This window comes from Danaus plexippus, chromosome 14 (assembly GCF_018135715.1).
Source record: "Danaus plexippus chromosome 14, MEX_DaPlex, whole genome shotgun sequence".
In the NCBI taxonomy this organism is placed as follows: domain Eukaryota; kingdom Metazoa; phylum Arthropoda; class Insecta; order Lepidoptera; family Nymphalidae; genus Danaus; species Danaus plexippus.
The window spans coordinates 2,320,442-2,341,663 of record NC_083546.1 but is presented as its reverse complement, the minus strand read 5'-3'; the positions used below and the strand labels follow the sequence as shown (position 1 = coordinate 2,341,663).

Sequence of the window (21,222 nt, the reverse complement as noted above, 5' to 3'; positions counted from 1 at the left end):
ATAGTTTCGGCTTAAAAAATGCCGAAGAACGGGTTTTTATTCATACAACGTTACTGATACATAATTCATACCCCTGTAATCTCACGCTCTATTAGACTCAGTTGTCCTGAATATAATAAGTTTTTTTTTTTTAAATGAACAAAATGGAACGAGCGATGGCACAAAACATAGATACTATTATATCGTAGAAATCAATTTAGCGTCATCTACAAAAGTAAGTGTAATTTGTTTTAAAAAATAATAATTTACGTTATAAAAAGAACGAAATTTGAAAAATTAATCGTTTCCATTAATTCTAAAACTGTGAAAATATGTATATAGCGTTCACTTTTAATTTTAAGGAGGAAATTATTTTTTTATTATATAACTTTCAATTGTAATGTCATAGAAAAATATTACATCAAGTAATAATAGTTTTGCGTCTTGTTTCATTTAGAAATTGAAAAAAAATATATCTTTTCAAAAAAAACCTTCATAAATTCAAATATGAAAAATCTTTATCGTATTAATATTATCAATGTGAATAACATAGCACTAAAAAGCCAAAACATTGATGTGCGTAAACATTACTATAATAAATATGTTATATTTATACAAAAATATTTTTTTTCACGAGGCTGACAAAAGCGTGCATTAAACATGGTGGAAGGCGAGTGTCGCGCTCAGTACACTCCCGGCTAGCGAAGCAGGCATACGTCATACGGAATATAATAAAAAATAAAATCAAAAAAAGAAACATTACTTTAAGTGTTGTGTTGTGATTACAATCGTTTAATTTATATTTAATTTCTATGTGATAAAGTGAAACTAATGTCACGTATTGTAATAGTATAAGCCGGTACAGTATTTATGGTTTCGAGATACTCGCTTATCTATTCGGTTACACTAGAAGTGCATAAAGGGTGAGTGACATTATACTATCTAGCTGCTGTATTATTTTTAAACGATCACATGCGGGGTGCGCGGACGCAACTATTTTTGGTACACGATATAACACGAAGCTCGTATTACACTATAACTTAAATGTATTTCATCTGTTATCTATTTAAAATAATTTCATAAAAATTATATCACACCGAGCCAATACATGTTTTCAAGCGCAAGAGCTTTAAATATTCACATTTTTATACGAAAAAAAAAAATATAACCCGTTTCGGAAAAGTCGTAATAGGAAACTTAATTGCCATGTGAATAATTCATACGATATGATTTGGAATACGTAATAACTAATAAATAATACGTTTTTTAAACCTTTAATATTTTATGACCGAATTTTAAATAATAATAATAAATCTACATAGTGTTGTCCTGTCAAAACTACAAAATAATTTTAGGTTTTTTTTTTTTTATTTAATTGTATTTAGATAACAGAATCGGTTAACGTGTGACTCAGAATATGTAAATTGAAATTGGTTTTGAGGGTCACTAACTGAATTGTGGCTTGTTACGACAATTTCGCAATAAATACTAATTTATTTGTATCCGTATATTATTTTGTCACGGAATAATAATTATATATATTTATTTTTTGTAGTTATTTATACGTCTATATATTGATTTTAATTGATATATGTAAAGACCATCTGTTTATTGGAACCTTGAGACAAAAACTAGTTTCAACCGAACGCGACACTAAACATAACGCCTTGGACGACCTTTACTTATTTTTATTACAATTAAGGTTGGAAAATCAGGAATTAAAAAAAATATTCAAGAAACATTATAACTTATTATTTTATTTAAATCACTTAAAGGTCTTCAACCAGACTATTCTACATTTAACAAGTCTATAAATACCTTAAATAAAATTAGCGTTACTTCAGAACCAAAAGAAATAGATACAAAAAGATTTTCTCCTAAGTCACATAAATATTAACAAAATTTTAAATCAATAAAAACGAGCATAAATTTGTAAACCCTAAACATTATCGGCGTTCTTATCTTCTAAGTTCAAACATAGGGTCATGAGTAATGATAATTTAATAATAACAAAACAAACATACGTCTGTAAAATTAACATCAAGCTAATTACAAAAAAAGGTCGTACATATTTTATATAAAGGCATTAATTACTTTAAACTTTATTATATAATGAAAAGCAATCAGAGACGCTACTTATAATATAATTTTTAACAATAAAACATTGCTAGAATGTCAAGATGTTTGTTAAATTTACTTGCTGAAGATATTATATGAAATTTAATAATGTTTACTTTACTTTCCATTATAAATTCCTACATTAATGTATAAGTTTTAATTTATATCTATTAGTGTAGATTGTCCGAATGCAATCCAAGCGACTGAATAACGCGTTCCTAGCGGACGGAGTCGGTTTTAGAGTCTAGTTATAAATAAACAAAACAAAAAACATACAGCAAATAAAAGTGCAGTCATGACAGACCCCATAAGGTTAACGATCCGATAACTGAGGCGCATTCGTTATTGAGCTATCCACTAGCTAAGAGATAACTAACATTTGACGTTGAACAATATTTTGTCTTAAACATTAAATTCCTTCACCTTCAAACACTATCAACGCTAAGATTTTGAACGTATTTTTTTATATCTTTGTCAATACGAATACAAGTAACAGAATTGAACGGAAAAAAATCACAATCACAAAGTCAGTCAATCTGTGACAAGGACACTACGAATTTTATTTATTTTACAATTTCTTTTTCTGCAGATATTTTTAATCCAAATTGCTATTATGAAGAAAATCTAGTTCGTTTTATTAAAAATTTAGGATGATAAAATATATTCATAGAATAGAAAATGAGGCAGAAAAAGTATTAAATGAAAAAATATTTTTTCTCTCAGAAAAATTTTAATTAGTATGATGGTGAAGTTTAAAAAAAATTTAACGGTTGTTTATAAAACCACCTTTTTTTGAAATCGACTTAAAATATCAAAAAAACACATACACTAAAAATATATATATTCAATGATTTCTTGGAAGTAGCGACCCTAGCTGTATGTGTTTGAGTTTGTGCCGCCTTTATAAAAAAAAAGAATGACCCAACATTTGGCGCCAACATTATAAGGTTGTGAATGAACAATTCATTGAACCGTCGCACGGTTCTATTAATTCGTATTATGATATGTCCTACGCACAGTTTGACGTTTTCGAAGCCGTAAATAACGGAGATGAAAAAGATAAAATTCTTGGAAACCCAATGTTTCCACTTCGTTATGCTCGACGGTTTTTAAACAAGAATTTAAACATTCTAACATTTAACACGTATTGTTCGAGCAGAATAATATAATTCATATTTTTCGTTAATTACTAATGTATTCACTGAATATGTTATTTTTGTTTCATTTGGTATTTCCTAAACATGTTTAAATAAAGATAATTTTCCCTAACTATTCGCACACATCTATTTTCCTTGATGTAGTAGGCAAAAATGATTTCGTTGAAAAAAAAAACAAGTCTCGGAAAATACTGAATGAAATTTCCTGTTCTATACATAGTTGAAATTATTTGAAAAGTTTTACATTTATTACAAGTAGATACAAAACCGAATTACTATTATCATGTAACATACAACAATATTAAAAAGGTTTAGTGATGGTATAGCCAGTTGAAAATAGAATTTTAAAATAGCAACACATTATTTAATTTATTCCTAAAAAATACAAAAGAAAAAATTGTGAACAAAATCAAGCTCTAAATACGTCCTAGCAAATTATATGACAAAAATTCAGAGATTTGCAACGAGGTATTTTGTTTGTTAATACTTAGAACAGGAATCTCTAAATATTTACAGAAAATGTTTGAAAGAATACTTAATTCGTTAAATGAAGTGCGTCATATCACTAAAATTAAATATTTGTTAAATAATAGTGACGAGTAATTTTTTTTTCCGTATGGATTCCTCATACTTATATGGATTTAGGAATTTTCCTCACTCCGCAATGTTTTCAAGCTTTTAGAATAAACGGTCCGCAAGTTTAATTTAATGTTATGAAAGTAACAAAATTACGTATTATGAATAGAAATTTAAGTTAACTGACGAACAAATTGGACTGTGATGCAATGCATTTGATTTGAAGGTACTCTTTTAACTTTGATAATTTTTGTAAGATTATTTGTTGGAGCGCTGCATTGCGAATGACAGGATCAATAATAGCTTACTTCGTTATAAAAATATTTCTGAAAAATTGCTAAAACGAATGTTTTATATGAAAAGATAAAACATTCTGCGTGGTTCTTACTTCATCTGCTTGAACATCGAAGAGAGAAATGTACAAACTGTATTTAAGTATTAAACTGTATTAAATTTTTTATAAGTAATAATTAAGGTGACTAACCAGCAGCGACATCTATAATTTTGTCACGTAACTTCATGTAAAATCCAATTTTTATACCGTCATCTTTGGGTCAATCAATTATGGGTTATGTCTAATTCGAATGTCTAAATTACATTACTATACAATTTAATCAAAATCTATAAACAATAGCAACAAACGTCCATACATCTAAATAAACTTTTGCAATTATAATACAAATAAATATTACCTATATACATTAACAATAAGTACAGGAGAATGAAAAGCACAAAAGACACAACGGTGTATTAAAGTTATATGTTTGACATAATGTATAGTTATAATAGATGTTCACAAAGGTATATAATATTATATAACGCTTGATAATACACTGGTTGTACTTCATAAGTTCCTTTCACTTTTTAATTTTTATTAAAGAACCCAAGTTTTCTATTAGGAGTTTTGTATAAAATATATTTATAAAACTCAATCGCATATTTATCGTCCAAAAATTAATAGACGGTGTCTTACGAAATAACATTGGATTGACAACTCAAATTAGAACATTAATTCGCGACCGTCTCCTTTTTTTTTCTGTAATCGATGACTTAAAATAAAAGCACTTTTACATACAGATTGTATTAAGACTCGCTTAAATTAGTTAAAATTTTATATTTAATGTTCAAGTTTCGTTACAGTGTAAAAATTATTATCCAAAAGAATGTACGTACAAAACAAAAATAAATCTCATAACTAAAAATTAAGAGAGACAAATTATTTAGCCTTTCAATTCCTTAGTTCGATCCTTATGTTTTGTTTTTTCTTAGCGTAATTATTTACAGGTGTTTAAATGTCAAACATCGAAATAAAGTTCTGAACATACCTCGAAATCTCTATAAAACGACCAAATACATAATTATGGAGGCAAAATAAAAGCAAAAAAAGTTGACCTTAAAGTAAATGGATGATTTGACGAACTATTCTTATTAAGTCTAAACTAAGGTTACCTGTTTGTTTATACAATTCCATCACAGATAAAAAAAAGAAAACTTAATATTGCCGTGACATTGCTAAAAATATTATTCTATTAATAATAAAATTGAAACTTTTTAGATGAGTGTTTATAATTATGTCACTGTCAGATCCATTCAGCCTAATGCTGGCTGACTTGTAACTAATTTATAGTCAATAAATATATACGTGAATAAAAAAAAACAAGACACAGTCTATATAAAGTTTCACCGTGCCATCTTGTGGTAAATTTGTCAACCGATCTTGCATCAATCTTACCAAAATAGACATTTATTCCTAATAATTTTCCATATGATATGAGTTTATAATGAAAACACGCATTCGCATCGTGTAATTATTCTTAATCTTCTTACCGGTTTAAAAACTACAATGAGTTACATATGTATGATTCTTATTGCACAAGATTATAAATTGTCATTTAGGTATGTGTGGAATTAAACTTCTTTTATGGCTGTGTTTCAATAAAACATTAAAAACGTTATTATAATTAGGTAGTATGGAATTAATCTGTAGTGTGTGATACATTAATGTTACTTTGTAATTGAATGATCTAGTCGAAGGGGTATCCACAATGGGACATTGACTTTTATTAACCGTGAAAGTCAAGTGTTTTCCTGATGATAGCCCCTAGTGGTTTTAGTATAGTATTGTTTGGTTATTGAGATTCTTATTTATCTATCACAAAGGTTACCTCCAAAGAACATTCACTTAACCACAATTGAATTAAACTAAGGTTTACAAAGAACATATTTTGTTGAAGTCGTTGATTGTCCGTATCCGTTACCTTTTCAACAAATGTCATACTCATAAATTTGTCTCTTGATGGTATAGAAATATTGGAATGACTTAAAAATGCATATCGTGGCATGGCAAGAATTTATAGAATTTTCTTTACATAATTAATGAAAAATGTGACGAAATTCTTCACTTGCAAAACCAGATCTCGCCCCACGGGTGTTTAAATGACATAGAACTTGAAAATTTACATAACACAGCGTTATAAAACTAAGATTTTTAGCATAATTACTTCAGTATAGACCTGACACTATCGAGGTGTTTATTGAAAATTATAAATAATCTTATAGAAATATTACAAGACAAAGTGTTTCTGTGTGAGTGCATTATATATATCTTATTTCTAGAATATTCCACTATCGCTAAATTAATCTCAGATAAACTTTTACAGATCAGCCAACAATCGTATCTATTGTAATTTTTGCAGGACACGTCGTCATTAATATAGCTGAAAGTTTCTTAAATCCAAGTAACATTGTGGAAAATAAAAATATATTGCGAATTTTATTCAAATGATTATTGTTTATTCAAGTTCGGTCGACGCTATCTTTGAATGGCGCCAATAGAGGGCATGACCGGAGCAAATGACAACATTTTATGTAACATTGCAATATAATAATAAAATTAGGAACCACAGAATATATTTAAAAACAACTAAGGTAGAATTTAAATTGTACCATTTAAAATAAAAGTAATTTATTAACGAAGATCGGGATTTTTATTGTTATTTGTTGTGAAAATGTCATTACCAGACAAATGGGATTACTGCATTGATTCGGAAATCGATCTGGGTTTCTGTCAGGAATTCCATGGTATGTATTTATTATATACAAATACATTAAATTCAATAACCGCATAATCAAAATATATAACAATTATTAATAATTTATTAATATAAAGCTGTTAAAATCTATTCCCAGTTAGGTTACACTCAAAATCAGAGATATTTTTGTCACGTCTGAATAAATAGTACTCTGTGAATCCTATTTACCTGAATATTCTATTAAAACTATAAAATATACAATAATATTTTTCATCGACTTTTACGTTATCAGGACCCAGTAACCACTTTGTCTTATTTTTTACCGCTTTACCTTAATAAAAACAAACTTTTTACATATTAATTATAAAGTTTGTGTGTATGTACATCATTAACTCACGTAACACCTTATGGAAAGTTCCTATTAAAGAGAAAAATAAATATTACAATCGCTGCCAGTGGCTGTTATTTTATTAATACTCATTATCGTCTCATACCTATCTAAACTCTTGATAAGCCTGTACCCTCTGATCCTCAGTGAAACGGTAAAAAAAAAGCAAATTCATATGCAATAACTTATTATAATAAACTAGTTTAAGATAATTTTATTGTTTATGTTTTTCAAACCATTTACTTTTGATATCACGATAGATATTGATTTTGACGTTTCTAAAAAATATATATATATTTTTTTTTTACCTTTGCATACCTTGGTATATAGGCATGATTTAAATGCATCTCTTAAATGACAAGCTACAGAATCTTATAATTACTTGCAAAGTAATATAAATATTTTTTTCTAATACCTTAATATTGATTTAGGTATTACAAAATAACTATGGTACAAATTTCTCTTCCCTCTCAATTTTTATGGTACTGTAAATGTTTACATTAACATAAATACCACAGAAATCAATGAAATATTCAATCAAATGCAAAAAAATATCATATAGCGATATTACAAAACTTCACCCTACTAATGTTTTCAAAAATATATATAATAATTTTTATTTCATTTGAACTAAACAAAAATCTGTATAACTAATATTTCGTAATGCAACATCCTCGAGCTTTTCATTACATATTTAGGCAAACACTCGATATGTTATCGCACAGCTTATCAAACACTATCGCAATTGACGGAGCTTACATACAACGTTCGTACACAGTATGAAATATAAATTTTTATTCATAAAATACTACGTCATTACATACGTAGTTCATATGTATATATGTTAATACTGTTGACGGCGTAGTTAAAGTATTTAGTATGTATACCATGATAGAAACCAAATGATACTACGGTACGATAAACAAATGGGACAAGAAACCATTTAGTGCTAAAACTTCAATAGTTTTAAAGCGTTTATCTTCAGGTACTTTATAAACAACAATTTAAATTTAAACAATAGTGTGGAGGGAAATAACGTTAATACTATAGTTATTGGGCTAAAATTTATAGCATACGGAATAATCTATAGAAAATTTAATTAAGGGATATATCTATATCTCAATAAAAATAAAACTAAAAATATAACACGATATTTTAAAATACTTAACAACTTTAATAAAATGTAATTATTATAATGAATTCATATTGATAATCCTATTAATATCTGCGTAGTGCGTACTTACAGTACGTAGTTAAATAAAATTAAACGACGCAGAAAAACCGGTTTTCGGCGGTTATAACAAATTTTTAGTTAAAATAGGCCATTAATATGTAGTTAGTGTTGCGTAATGCTTTAAAGAATACATTATGGGCCTTCTTATTTAAACAGATGGATGATTCGATGTTTTGTGTTTAACTTAACTAACTCTGTAATATCATTGTAAAAAATATATATGGAACTTTGTTATTGATGTTGTTCTGTTTATTGTATTCACTCATTGTATTATTTCAACAGGTTACACTATGGTACAAAGGGTAGCCACAGATGAGCGTCCATTTGAGACGCCCTCTTCGGATGAGAGCGGATTGGGGCGGAGCGACTCTCCCAGCGAGGACTTGGAACCAGAGGCAGCTTTGGTAAGTTACATAAAAGACTCTTTGGAGTCCTTAAATGAAATCACTGGCCACTAAGAAAAAAATTATTTGAATGCTTTATATTGCATAATATAAACATTTATGTCAGATTGACTTTTGAAAGCTTTATCAGCAAACTGTTAAATTTAAGGTGATTTAAGGTAAAAAACAATATGTATCCCACTTCCTCTTCGTGTTTTAATGTGCTATGTCATTAGCCTGTAAACATGTACTTAATACCGTAGTAGTTCTGATTGTCGCTTATCATATTTACACAGTTTTATTTGGTTTCGATTTCCTTCCCCCACAGAAGAGGAAGTCTGTGACCATAGCCGAAAACAAATCAAACCAAGCAAATGAAACGGAATGTATAAGTACATGTAATTGTGGCCCCGAAACTAAAAAATAAAAAAAAACTCAAATAAGAATGGTTACAAACGTACATTTAATATAATATGAATGCATTTGAAAAAAAACTAAAACGAAAAAGGAGATTACGAAAAATTTCTGAGAAGTTGGTAAACGCTTGCCTTTTCGGCACTATAACCTTGGCATTAGCTGAAATAACAGTAACAATTCTGCTGCTTGTTCTCTAAGGAATTTAGAAGAAATATTTGAAAAGTATGTCGCAAAGACGGAAGGAGTTTTTCAAGCGAGCACTCGATTTTATTGGAGATATGCTTATATGGGCTTCGCTTATTGTCGGCACATACTTTGTAATTGCATTTTAATGCAATAAATAAAGCAGTTAGATGATAAACTTTTTCATTGAAATTTTGATGTATTAACCTTATAAGTTCTTTATACGATTACCTTGATACTGTGACTACCCCCTTACTATTTTGTAAGGGCGTTAATGTTTTGATATTAATTGGTAGCTGTAATACTTGATAACAGCAAAGTAAACGTATCATATGCCGAGGTCGAGCAATGTCACGTAATAACCTCTAAGAGTTATAATTATTTTCATGTATATAACATTGTTTGCCTTAAGGCTGTGTTACTAACAAAGATGTCATGATACTTTATACAGAGGATAATACCATCGAACAGGATAGTTTAGATCTTTTAATTTCAAATAGATTTCATATTCCTAAAATTAAAATTAAATTATGACGTCCTACTTTCATATAACTTAGGAAACAAGTCAATATATAAGCTTGTTAGAACAAAAACTGAACTTCTGCATGCTTTTCAAAATAATCACCGTAAGAGTACAAAAATTATTAAATATTCTCAATGTAATACAAAAAAAAAATAAAACCGAAGAAATTTATATTCAGATTGGAAATAATGCAAATTAAAGAGAATGTACTTCTATTTATAGATACGATAAGTCTGTATGGCCAATTACAGTAAAACAAGACAACTATCAATGTAAAACAAACCTGCTGCTAACAGCAAATCTAAATTCAATATAGGATCGGAGAGGCTATAGAAAATCTTAACGAGGAGGTTTTAGTTTAATGACAGTTAAAAAAAAATATAACATATTCTAATATAACCTCCTTCGACCAAACTTTAATAATCTACAAAAATGTGACAACAGCTGTCAGACAAATATAAATAATAACAAAAGTATAATCGTATAAATTAAGTGACTTATTAATACAGCGCAACATTCATATAAATAATAAAATGACAAGCCTAACAAATTTAGTGATACCATCTAATATAATACATGGTGTGGGAGATGAGAAAAACTCTATCGAGGAGGATTGTGTAATGGATCACTTCAATACTTTGTTACATTACAATTTTCCAATATTCATTTAAAATTATTGCTTCTAATTTATATTAATCAAGAAGTTGTCCTATTCACAACTTCAAAAAATCAATTAAACGTGTTTGACAATATGGAAAAAAACCTAATAACGCGCAGAAAAATGTCTCTAGAAAAAAAAGTTCTAACAATAATTAAAAACTTATTTGTTTATGGTTCGAAAATAAAAGAATCTTCATATGTATGAATTTATATAACTAATTTTTTTTTTCCAGGTGGTTCCACCGGACGGCGGTTGGGGCTGGGTGGTGGTGGTAGCTTCATTTATGTGCAACTTCATCGTTGACGGCATAATTTTCTCTGGAGGAATGCTGTTGACTCCCATACAAAAAGAGTTTAAAGTAAGTGACTTATCAACTTGATATATCAACGCATATATTTATACTTAGATCCGGAGCAACCTGCCTTATAGATGAAATAAGATCGTTTTTTTATACCGAAATGGAAAAATACAGAAGATCGTTCTAAACGAGACCACACCCACCAACTGCGTCACGGCCGTGCCTCCAATTGAAATATTATTAATAGCCAAAGATTTATCTTATTTCCTATTGCAGTGTTAGAGCAGACCCGTGCGTAATAAATTACACACTAAAGAAACTGCTCTTGTATTAGTTATGTAAATGTGGACGAAACAATAGTTTGCGCGTTTAGCCCAAGAAAAACTCAGTTCAGTTAAATTTATGTTTAGATTTGTTGCGACATAGGTAGAAAGAGTTTTTTGTTCCAAACGATTTCTGGCAATACACCAAAGTAGGCTAAGAATTGGGTCATAATGTGATCGGCTAATTATCAAGTCGTGTTGATATACGACACACGTGCGACCAAAATTGTCGGGCAATGATCTACTTCAAGATTCCCCACTTAACATGTCGCATGCAATCATATAAAGCAAATAAAATTTTATATTTGAAATATAGGTAATGTTATTTCAATCCGTCATTGGAATAATTTGTTCATAACATGATAGAATATATCTCGTCTTTTAACAGATTCGACACAATACTAAAGTTGGAATTACCATAATGTTAAGGCCAAGGCTGCACTGTCTACACTGACAGCGCGGGAAACGAATTCATTCATGTTTAATGTTAATTCAGTATGAAATGATAACGTATCGGTAGGGATACATCACTCAGGCATAGTCTTGGTGAACAGAAATTATACATTTAACGTATATACGCTGCATAATAGAAAAAAAAAATTCAAAACAATTCAAATCGTCGGTCTGGCGCCTAAAAACTTGGCGGTTGAATAAAACACATGACATGTCGGTGAATTAATTACACAATTTACGCCGATCCGATATCTTTTGCTGCCGAAGGACTGGAAATAACCAGAATAATATTAACGAGGGTTGCCGCTTGATTAACTTTATATTTCTATTTTACGACAAATACGTTTCCAATAACCGTTCGGATACCTGCTTCGGTATTGACAGTTCAGAAATTGGTTCTTTAATAGTTTTGATGTGAATGGAAATAAAAAGTATCTCAAATTGGGGATTTGTGTTGAAAAATCACTGGTGAACCATATAGGTAATATTGAATAATATTAAACATTATATTTAAACATGTTAACGTTACTCAGTAGTTACTTTTCAATCTTCGGATACCAAGAACTGTATAATTACAGTACAACAATTAAATGTATGTTTAAAATCGAAATGTCACATGTGTTCGCGTCAAGCTTTCGATTGGCGAAAGTGCAGTAACCCTCGACGTACCATAGAGGTCAACGCACTGAATCGGCCTCTAGACGCCATTCTTGCATTTATCTCAACAAATATCGATTAAATTATCCAACTTAAACGCATTAGGATTTAAGTCATGACGGGTAATTCAATTTTAATCGTTGTTTACCTTTTAACACCATAATCTTATTGTAAGCAAAAAAAAGATCTAAAACAATCATGAAACTAGGTTGAATTTTATATGACAATATTTATAAATACTGTTCATATGTTCTTGTAGTTTGTTGTACCTGACTTCTGTCGTCGAAACAATTCGAAAATATAATTCATTTTAATAAAGTTGTTTTTTTTTTTGTATCGCAATTGACGTCGCGACTACAATAATTGATATACCATTGACAGGACCCAGCATGAAATTGAGAAAACAAATTGTTGATTGATATCGTATAGTAAGTATTATCTGTACAAAAAATATTACGTTTGCTAATAGAGTGACAGTGACATTCAAAGTTTGAAACTGTCAAAGTAAAACAACCGCCACTTGTTTTTTTTTTAATTTCTTTATATGGTTATCAATTCGCTTTGTCAGTGAATTTTTAAAGACACTTAGATTGAAAATGAATTCATTGCTATAATAACAACCATTTAATTCATAAAAAATACTTGTATATTTTTATTTATGAACAGCAAAAATATAATACCATAAACACATAATGGATAAAAGGTTTAAACACTGTAGGTATTTTAAATATTACGCATATGCATGTTTGTAAACAAAACGTAAAACATTCTTCCTGTTTTGATTAATAAATATTAATACTTAATATGTATAATAAAGAATAACTTAGATTGAACAACGTAATTCCGTTCATGGCTTTTAAGAAAATATTTATCTTTTACATTGTCTACTATAATTTTATTAACACATTTCTTTAAATAATATGTATAATTTTTATATTTTAAACTACCAAATCTATAATGAAAATAAACAGCTGCTTTGGAACCCCCATGTTTTAATATATCCGCTTATATCCGACATGTGGCGAAAACCGATGGCTATACAGCCATTACATAATTACCAAAATGGCCGCTGTGCAAAAATAACTACACCATTATAAATTCGGCGCAAATTATCAATAAAACATCTGCTGATGTAATGTCCGGTTCGCATGCCTGAAAGTGTATACAGAATAATAATTGTTCAAAAATAATTTATACGTTTTTTATCAACATTAACGGTTTTTATGATTATTTAAAAGCTGGGCCGCAAACTAAGCAACTCGTATACATGTATAACCAAACAGTAAAATGCACAGACGTATTCTCGTTATTATGCAGAAGCTATTACCTAAGTCGGTTCCGTTATACCAATAGCTTACCAATGTACGTTGCTCGAACATCGTAAAGCTGGTTGCATATGGAGGTTCTATATGTAACTAACTTTTTTTTTAGAAAAAACGCTAAACTATGCTTATACAGTAATCTCCAGGTTTATATATATGTTTTTTTTTGCATTCTCACATACGTCCTGTTAGTCGACGCGACAACTTTGTTACGGTAGTGTACTCAACTTTGCCCTTGTTTAACTGTCGCTGAACAAATATAAAGATACTATATTATTATGTTAACAATGGACTTTGCTATTGTCCTGTTTTATGTTGAAACCTTATAATGTTGTCAACTTGCGTGTTGTGAAAGATAGGATTCTTTCCAATTGATATCATTAACGAATACACTTGTAAATCGTTACGATCACATCAATTGGAGTGTTGGGAAATGTTAATTCTGTTTTCATTAATATTCAACCCAATAGTCAATACATTTCTTTTACGGATACATTGAATCTCAATATAAATGAAACTCCAGAATGCTACAAATGTCATTCAAACGAGTCAAGTGGGTCAGTGAGGCCATTGAAATCGGAAACACATCTGGGAAGTAGTTAAACGTGCAAGTCCACATTGAAGAAACGTACTAACTCATAATCAATCTAATTGTAATGACTACATAGTTTTCAAGCGATATAGTTTCTAATGATAATTTATTTTGTTCAGAGAAACGAGCTAATTGGGTGACATAAGATGACAATGACACTCTATATATATATATACATACATATATATGTTTAAGTGTCATACTTTGGGTTCTAGTAAATTAGGACTTACGAAAAAGTACTTGATTTTTATTAAGTAAAAAAAAAAACAATATACTTTTACAAACTTCTATATTTAAATTTGAATTGTCTACAGGCGACTGACGGTCAAGTGGCACCTGTGAATTCATTATTAGCGGGATTTTATCTTTTAGCGGGGCCTTTCGTATCAGCTTTAGCAAACAAGTAAGTATGTTACAGCATATTACCAGCCATCCGTCTTAATAACCTATTTGTTATAATTTAGTTCGACAATTGTTAGTTAATTTGTAACATTTTCATAGAAAACATTTTACAGCTGTAGTTAATAAAGTTTTCCGGATTCGTAACTCAAAATAAAAATCTGTTTGTTTTAGACACGTTTCTGTTTAGACCATATAAAATAATAAAATATAATTACGTATGTGGTATTTTTAATAAAATTTTAAATATATGTAATGAAACAAAATTAATTAGACAATATATATAAAAAAAATTGTCGACAACAAACATGTTCCGGATCGCGTTTAATTTGTTTTTTCACACTATAGCCTAATTGGTGAATTACAGCTTCGAGTCCTGAGCGCGTCTATGGATTTCTCGTACCTAATATATTTTAACTGAACATAGCTTAAAATTAAATAAGTGGAAAATATAGTGATGGTCTATTAAAAATGAAAGTTTTTTTTCAGATATGGTTTCCGCGTTGTTACAATAGTGGGCACTCTCATAACAAGCACTGCATTCGCCTTATCATATTTCGCGGAGAGCGTCGAGTATCTTTATCTTGTGTACGGCGTCGTGGGAGGTTTGTTTAAATTACACTTATAACTTCAGTTAGACGATGTAAACTTTTCATACAATACAATACAGTACATAATACTATTATTAAGTCGTATTCATTGACGTCACAGAAGACAATACATTATTTGCATAGTATTAAAAATTTGTATTGAGAACTGTTATTGTTGAAAGTTATATAATATGTTACATAATATTTTTTTGATCATTCATTTATAAAATTGAAAAGCCTTATATTTTTATTATAGTACGTAATATCGAATAGAAAAAGTGGGAAATGTGAATAAAATATTGTTATTTATATATTAAATTAAATGTTAAAGATTGCTTTTGACAATTTGCATTTTTTCTCTAGTACCATCTTAAAATAGCTCGCTTTATAAACTCTTATTTCCGACCCCGTCTTTATAGAACTGTTTTATTACCAGGCGTGGGTTTCTGTATGATTTACATGCCGGCTGTACTCACTGTGGGTTTCTACTTCGAACGTTGGCGAGCGTTGGCCACGGGTTTGGCGTTATGTGGCTCGGGGGTTGGCACATTCGTGTTCGCGCCCCTAACTGACATGTTGAACGAACGAGTTGGATGGAAAATGACTATAGTTATACACTCTGGTTTGTTTAAAATTATTCATAAATTTATAACACGCGTGTTACAATTTGTATCTGATAGACGCCTATTAGTATTTATTATATATGCTTTATTAACATAAGATTTTAAAAAAATATTCTGTCGCTTTAAACAAAAAGTTTTTAATTGATTCAAATTAAATAATAAATATTTAATATCTTTGTTACAGGGTTAGTGCTCTTATGCATCATATTCGGAGCTATGTTCCGACCTATAAATCCCGTCCGCGTGACGTTAGCTGACAAACAAGACGAAGACGACGATTCGAGAAGACACGAAGAAGCTGTGGAAAAATTGAATTCTATGTTGAAGCTGCAAAGCAAACTCGACTCCGGTATATCGATGCCGGCAGAAATGAGATTCACTAACAAAGTCAGTCCACACACCTGGATGGGCGTAGCAAACAACACTCGCTATCCGACTGCGGAAGAAGTGTTTAAAGGGAGTAATTCCCATATAAGCAGACGATCGTCAGCCACAGCCGGTACCATAAAGCATAACCTGGGAAACAAGCCCATGTTCATAGCTTTACCAGTCGCCGAGAAGGACGAACAGGAAGACTCTAACAGCAACATCGATAACGCTGAACCTCTCATCTCCAACACGATCAAAGTCATCACGAGGGACCAAAGACCGCGTAGGTCTCACATGGATCTCGTCGCGAGGCCGTTCTATCGTGACGACATTTTCTTCAGCGGTAGCTTAGCCAGACTACCTCAGTATACATCGAGGACTTCATTGGGCTACCACTTAGCCGTAACCCATGTACCGACACAGGAGGATGCTCAAGAGGAAGTATCCAAACAATGTCGCCTATGCCCAGAATCGGTCAAAAGAGCTCTAGCAACAATGCTGGACGTAAGTCTCTTCAGATCGCCTACATTCATACTTCTAACTATGAGCGGATTTTTCACGATGTTGGGCTTCTTCGTACCATATATGTACGTGAAGCAGAGAGCTGAGAGCAATGGCATAGGTAAAGCAACGAGTGTTATGTTGGTATCTGCTATAGGAATAGCGAATATCGTGGGTCGTATCGCGTGTGGGCTGGTGTCCTCGATGCCTAAAGTGTCTCCGTTATGGCTGAACAACATAGCTTTATCTGCTGGTGGTGTCGCTACTATGATGAGCGGACTCTCCTATGAAGAGTATTTCCAGTTCGGTTACTGCACTATTTTTGGATTGGCTATCGGTTAGTATTTATATAATTCTACGTTTTTTAAATTTCTTCGTTTTCTATAATTATGATCGAATACATTTCTATGTTTAGTTATAATTTACACATTTATTTTTCAATTATATTTATATTCAACGTCGTATTTTTTACATTTATTACCTCTTATTTCATTTTTATTAAAATATTCCTTGATTTTTTTTTTGTTTAACATTTGATGGAAGCAATAAAGAAAATATTATTGTTCAAAAAATTGCCAAAGTAAATATACATATATATAACATCGTAAGTCTTAATAGCAGTGTTGCAAGCTTGAATAATTTTATATTTAAAAGTATTATTATCTCCCTACAGCATGTTTCGCGTCCCTTCGTTCAATACTCGTAGTGGAGTACATCGGTCTAGAACAACTTACTAATTGTTTTGGACTATTCCTACTTTTCCAAGGCCTCGGAGCACTCCTCGGAGCACCAATCGCGGGTAAATATAAAGTGTTGCCATCTTAATATATGAAATATAATTAAAATAATAATTGAATAAAAATTTTCTTATTACAAAGTATAAAACTGCATATAAACGTTGCTATTATTTACATATGTTATGTGATTATTATTTATTTGTAATGTTAACCAAAGTATTATATGTTAAAGTAAACTGACAAATTATAATCAATGTCGTCGATAATAAAATTTTATTATCCTCCCACCGTAACGTTTTTAAGTATTATTTCAATATATATTTAAAATCGATTATATAACATTAGAGACTATTTGCGACGCGGAAATATTTTTTTCACATTAACATAATTTGGCGCCATTATGTTAGTTTTTGACATTAAAGCCAGAGAGTCACGTGTTTTAATTATACAGCCTCCGTCCTTGACTTCGAATCAATTAAAACGTGATGAATTGTAGATTTTGATTATAATTGAAGATTTATTTATACTTTTTCTTTTTCTAGGCGCTCTCATGGACATGACTCACAGTTTCGACATAGCGTTCTACGTGTCCGGCAGCTTCCTATTATTTTCGGCTGTTATAATCTATCCCGTAGATTATGTGAGCAGATGGGAAAAATCTAGAAATAAACTCGCATCACAACCAAATGCGTAAATTAATATACGTTACAAAAAGAATTTAAATAGACATTGAAGAACAATTTCCGTTCATTAAAACGGAAGTGAGTGATCTTATAACATCCTTTTTGAAAAGTCCGTTTTAGGATTACGTTTTGGGCAATTTTTATTTTATAACTATTTCGACTATATCACTGCCTTCGATTTTCCATATATATTTTTTTTTATAAAAATATACACGAATATGATATGAATTAATATATGGCACGAGATTTTAATATTAAAAAAAAAACAATAGGAAATTTACATCCTTAATATTTTGAGTAGATCCAACTTTTGTACACGATTGTACTTATTGTTATACAAATTTTTCTATGATTAAAACTTATACAATAACCCTAAGATATCCTCACAACACATATCTTTTGTACTTAATTATGAACATCACATACTTGCCATATCAATAATCACATTTTTTAGTTTATTTAATTTAAAATCATTAGTACCTACATTTACAAACCAAGAGAAAAATATCATATAATCCTAAAGGCACTTTTATATTATATGTCCTTAATATTATTGGGAATATACAATTAAGTTTATCCCTGGCGGTATAATTGGTCATACTGCGGAGGGATCGTCCTGCGACCCCCATAGGGTATAGATGCATTTAAAATAGGTTAATGATAAAGTAGAAAGACTTTAAATGTTTTTTAGCATGGATTTATCCTTATACTCGGACTTTGCTTGGTAGATCTGAGCCCTTATGTACCTTTAATTAGAGTAAGTTATTTTGTCTATTTCATTATGAATTACAGTGTCTCCCAAAAACAGAAATGTTAAAATCACTGTATTGTTTATGCCAACTTAAATAAGATTAAGAGCTTGTTTACAATATTATGAACAACTTACAAATATATGTTTTTAATAGAAATTTTCAAATAAACGCGATCGCTTAATATTAGTTTCGTAGTTACTGAAACTTCGAATTACAAAGTGACGTTCATAATCTGTAGCCTGTATTGTGAGATTGATATTTAAAAACATTTTTATAAACTATAAAACTTTAAGTTACATACCTACAGTAACCGGCACTAACTTTGGAAGATTTTGGCGAAATGTTGATAAGTTTTGCCCATGTACCTACACTTGGCGCCACAAAAAGATGTCACTTTTGATGCTTGTCACTAACAAAAACAACGGGTTCAATTGAAGTGCTCGCAAGTGTTTGCGGGAGCGAACAACCAATCACGCGCACGGAATTGTGCTGTCTCTATCCCCCGTCCCGCATTATACCAATGACACCTAAAAATCGCATTCTGTGCATCTATCGCCCCCTGCTAGATTGCGTGCCGGCTACTGTACTTAAATTAAAATTTAAATCAGTTTCTAAACGTTATCCTACCGATTGTGTGGCGTTTGACAATTATCCATATATAAGCTCACGATGATATGGTATTCGCTTTTGTTATTAAAATACAATACAACGATTGTAACGTCGTTTCCGCCCCGTGTGGTGCTACATTAGCCAATAGAATACTTTATATTATAATACTTGTGTATCCTTCATAAACGGTGAGTGCCGATGCCTAATATAAGACTATTATTATTATTTTAGGTATTGCATACATTGCAACGAGTGATTCTTAGGTTAAAGTAACTATTGACGTTTGTGCCTTAATATATAAAGTGATACTTACCTTATATGTAGATATAAAATTCATAGTAATAAAAAACTGTCTATACAAAATTTTTATTAAGACAATGATGTTCCAATGAATGCATTATTGTATATTATTATATTTAGTTGTAATTTCCCTAATTTTAATCGAATATACTTTAAGTTATACGGCTGTGGCTGTCATTATTAGTTTTAAACCTAACTTAACATCTCGATAGAAAAATCATAGTCATAAAGTCAAAGTAAATTATAAAGAAAGACGATAAACTAAAACTTTATAATTAATTGTTTTATCATAGATTTTGATTCATGTTATTTCGCTAGTGTCATGTGGGGAACAAAAAAAAACTTGGGCTACAATTTGTGTAACAATAATTAATGTCACTGTCATTTTTTTAAGTCAGGAAAATTTGGGTAATGTTTTAATCATACTGATTGTTGTTTAAGTTATTCGACTGATTCTGGTCTAATATATGTAGGTATTATATGGATGAAATTTTTGTGTCTGTTTTCTTAGTGACTATGATTTTTAACTGAATATTATTTAATGTCATTTTTGGTATGAGAGCTTGCTTGCTTTTTAATATTTATTCCCAGAAATAATGCAACATTACGTATAGTAATGCAAGCAGGTCTTGTTATACCATATAAAAGGGTTATTGCCTAAGCTGCGACTTTGTATTAATAAAAAAACCTTTGTTGTTACCTTCGTTTTTTATTTATTTCATCTGTTTTATTTTATAGTAGGTGGACATGAGTCTTTAGGGGGAAGTAATATACAAAAAAAATATTATATATTTTTAATAACTTTCTTATATTGTCTATGTTGTTTCCATAACTTTGGACGAAACATGGAAAACAATTAAAACAAATGTGTATTTATATTATGAAGTATCTTATAACTTTTTAAAATTCACACGTACCTAAACACATCACTTTAAGTAGGGATAGTACAATTAAAACATCACTTTTTAATTGAAATAGGTAACAGTGATGTTATTAGTTTTGAATTGCTCCAGTGTTCAAAAACGATTTTACGAGCGTTCTTTACTTTTAGACAAAAGTTTCATGCCGACTAAATAATTTTGACATTAAAATAAACAACACGTGCTCTTCGATCTCTTAACTGTCGTCAACTAAAATATTTATACTCATAGGTGACGTAAATAAACGATTTTTTTTGTCTGTAACTTCAGCCGTATGAACTCCAGATTTAGGGTCAGACAGAAATGTACACATTGCGTAATTGTGCTATTATCTGCGCAATCAATATAGCAGATCGTTAATGTGCAGCAAAGAAAAAGTTGCCTAGTAGACAAACTCTGCCATTATTAACTACTCGCAGAGTACGATCATGCCAGGGGACCAG

The 21,222-nt window shown here is 30.3% G+C and overlaps 1 protein-coding gene and 1 long non-coding RNA gene across 4 annotated transcripts; both read left to right on the top strand.

Annotated features, from left to right (window-relative positions):
* Positions 1–658: 658 nt before the first annotated feature.
* On the top strand, positions 659–20,558 carry LOC116769487 (monocarboxylate transporter 3). 3 transcript variants are annotated; one of them, XM_032660593.2, is made up of 10 exons: positions 6,343–6,416; positions 6,527–6,911; positions 8,767–8,888; positions 10,884–11,009; positions 14,611–14,699; positions 15,185–15,300; positions 15,722–15,907; positions 16,093–17,115; positions 17,452–17,577; positions 18,058–20,558. In XM_032660593.2, exons 2-10 carry the CDS (start codon positions 6,839–6,841, stop codon positions 18,207–18,209), a joined length of 2,013 nt encoding a protein of 670 aa, XP_032516484.1. In that variant the 5' UTR covers positions 6,343–6,416; positions 6,527–6,838; the 3' UTR covers positions 18,210–20,558. The 3 variants fall into 3 exon arrangements, with proteins under 3 accessions (XP_032516485.2, XP_032516484.1, XP_061378446.1); XM_061522462.1 differs by having other exon boundaries at positions 6,344–6,416; positions 6,491–6,911; XM_032660594.2 differs by lacking the exons at positions 6,343–6,416; positions 6,527–6,911 and adding an exon at positions 659–902.
* On the top strand, positions 8,906–9,659 carry LOC116769489 (uncharacterized). Its single transcript, XR_004353467.2, has 2 exons — positions 8,906–9,046; positions 9,196–9,659. It is a non-coding gene; the product is annotated as an uncharacterized LOC116769489 (long non-coding RNA).
* Positions 20,559–21,222: the final 664 nt, after the last annotated feature.

Excerpts from the sequence above, each read along its gene's own strand:
- LOC116769487 (XM_032660593.2), top strand. The coding sequence starts at position 6,839 with ATGTCATTACCAGACAAATGGGATTACTGCATTGATTCGGAAATCGAT. Across the intron at positions 8,889-10,883 it reads TGGAACCAGAGGCAGCTTTG|GTGGTTCCACCGGACGGCGG; the intron begins GTAAGTTACATA and ends TTTTTTTTCCAG. Across the intron at positions 15,301-15,721 it reads TGTGTACGGCGTCGTGGGAG|GCGTGGGTTTCTGTATGATT; the intron begins GTTTGTTTAAAT and ends TTTTATTACCAG.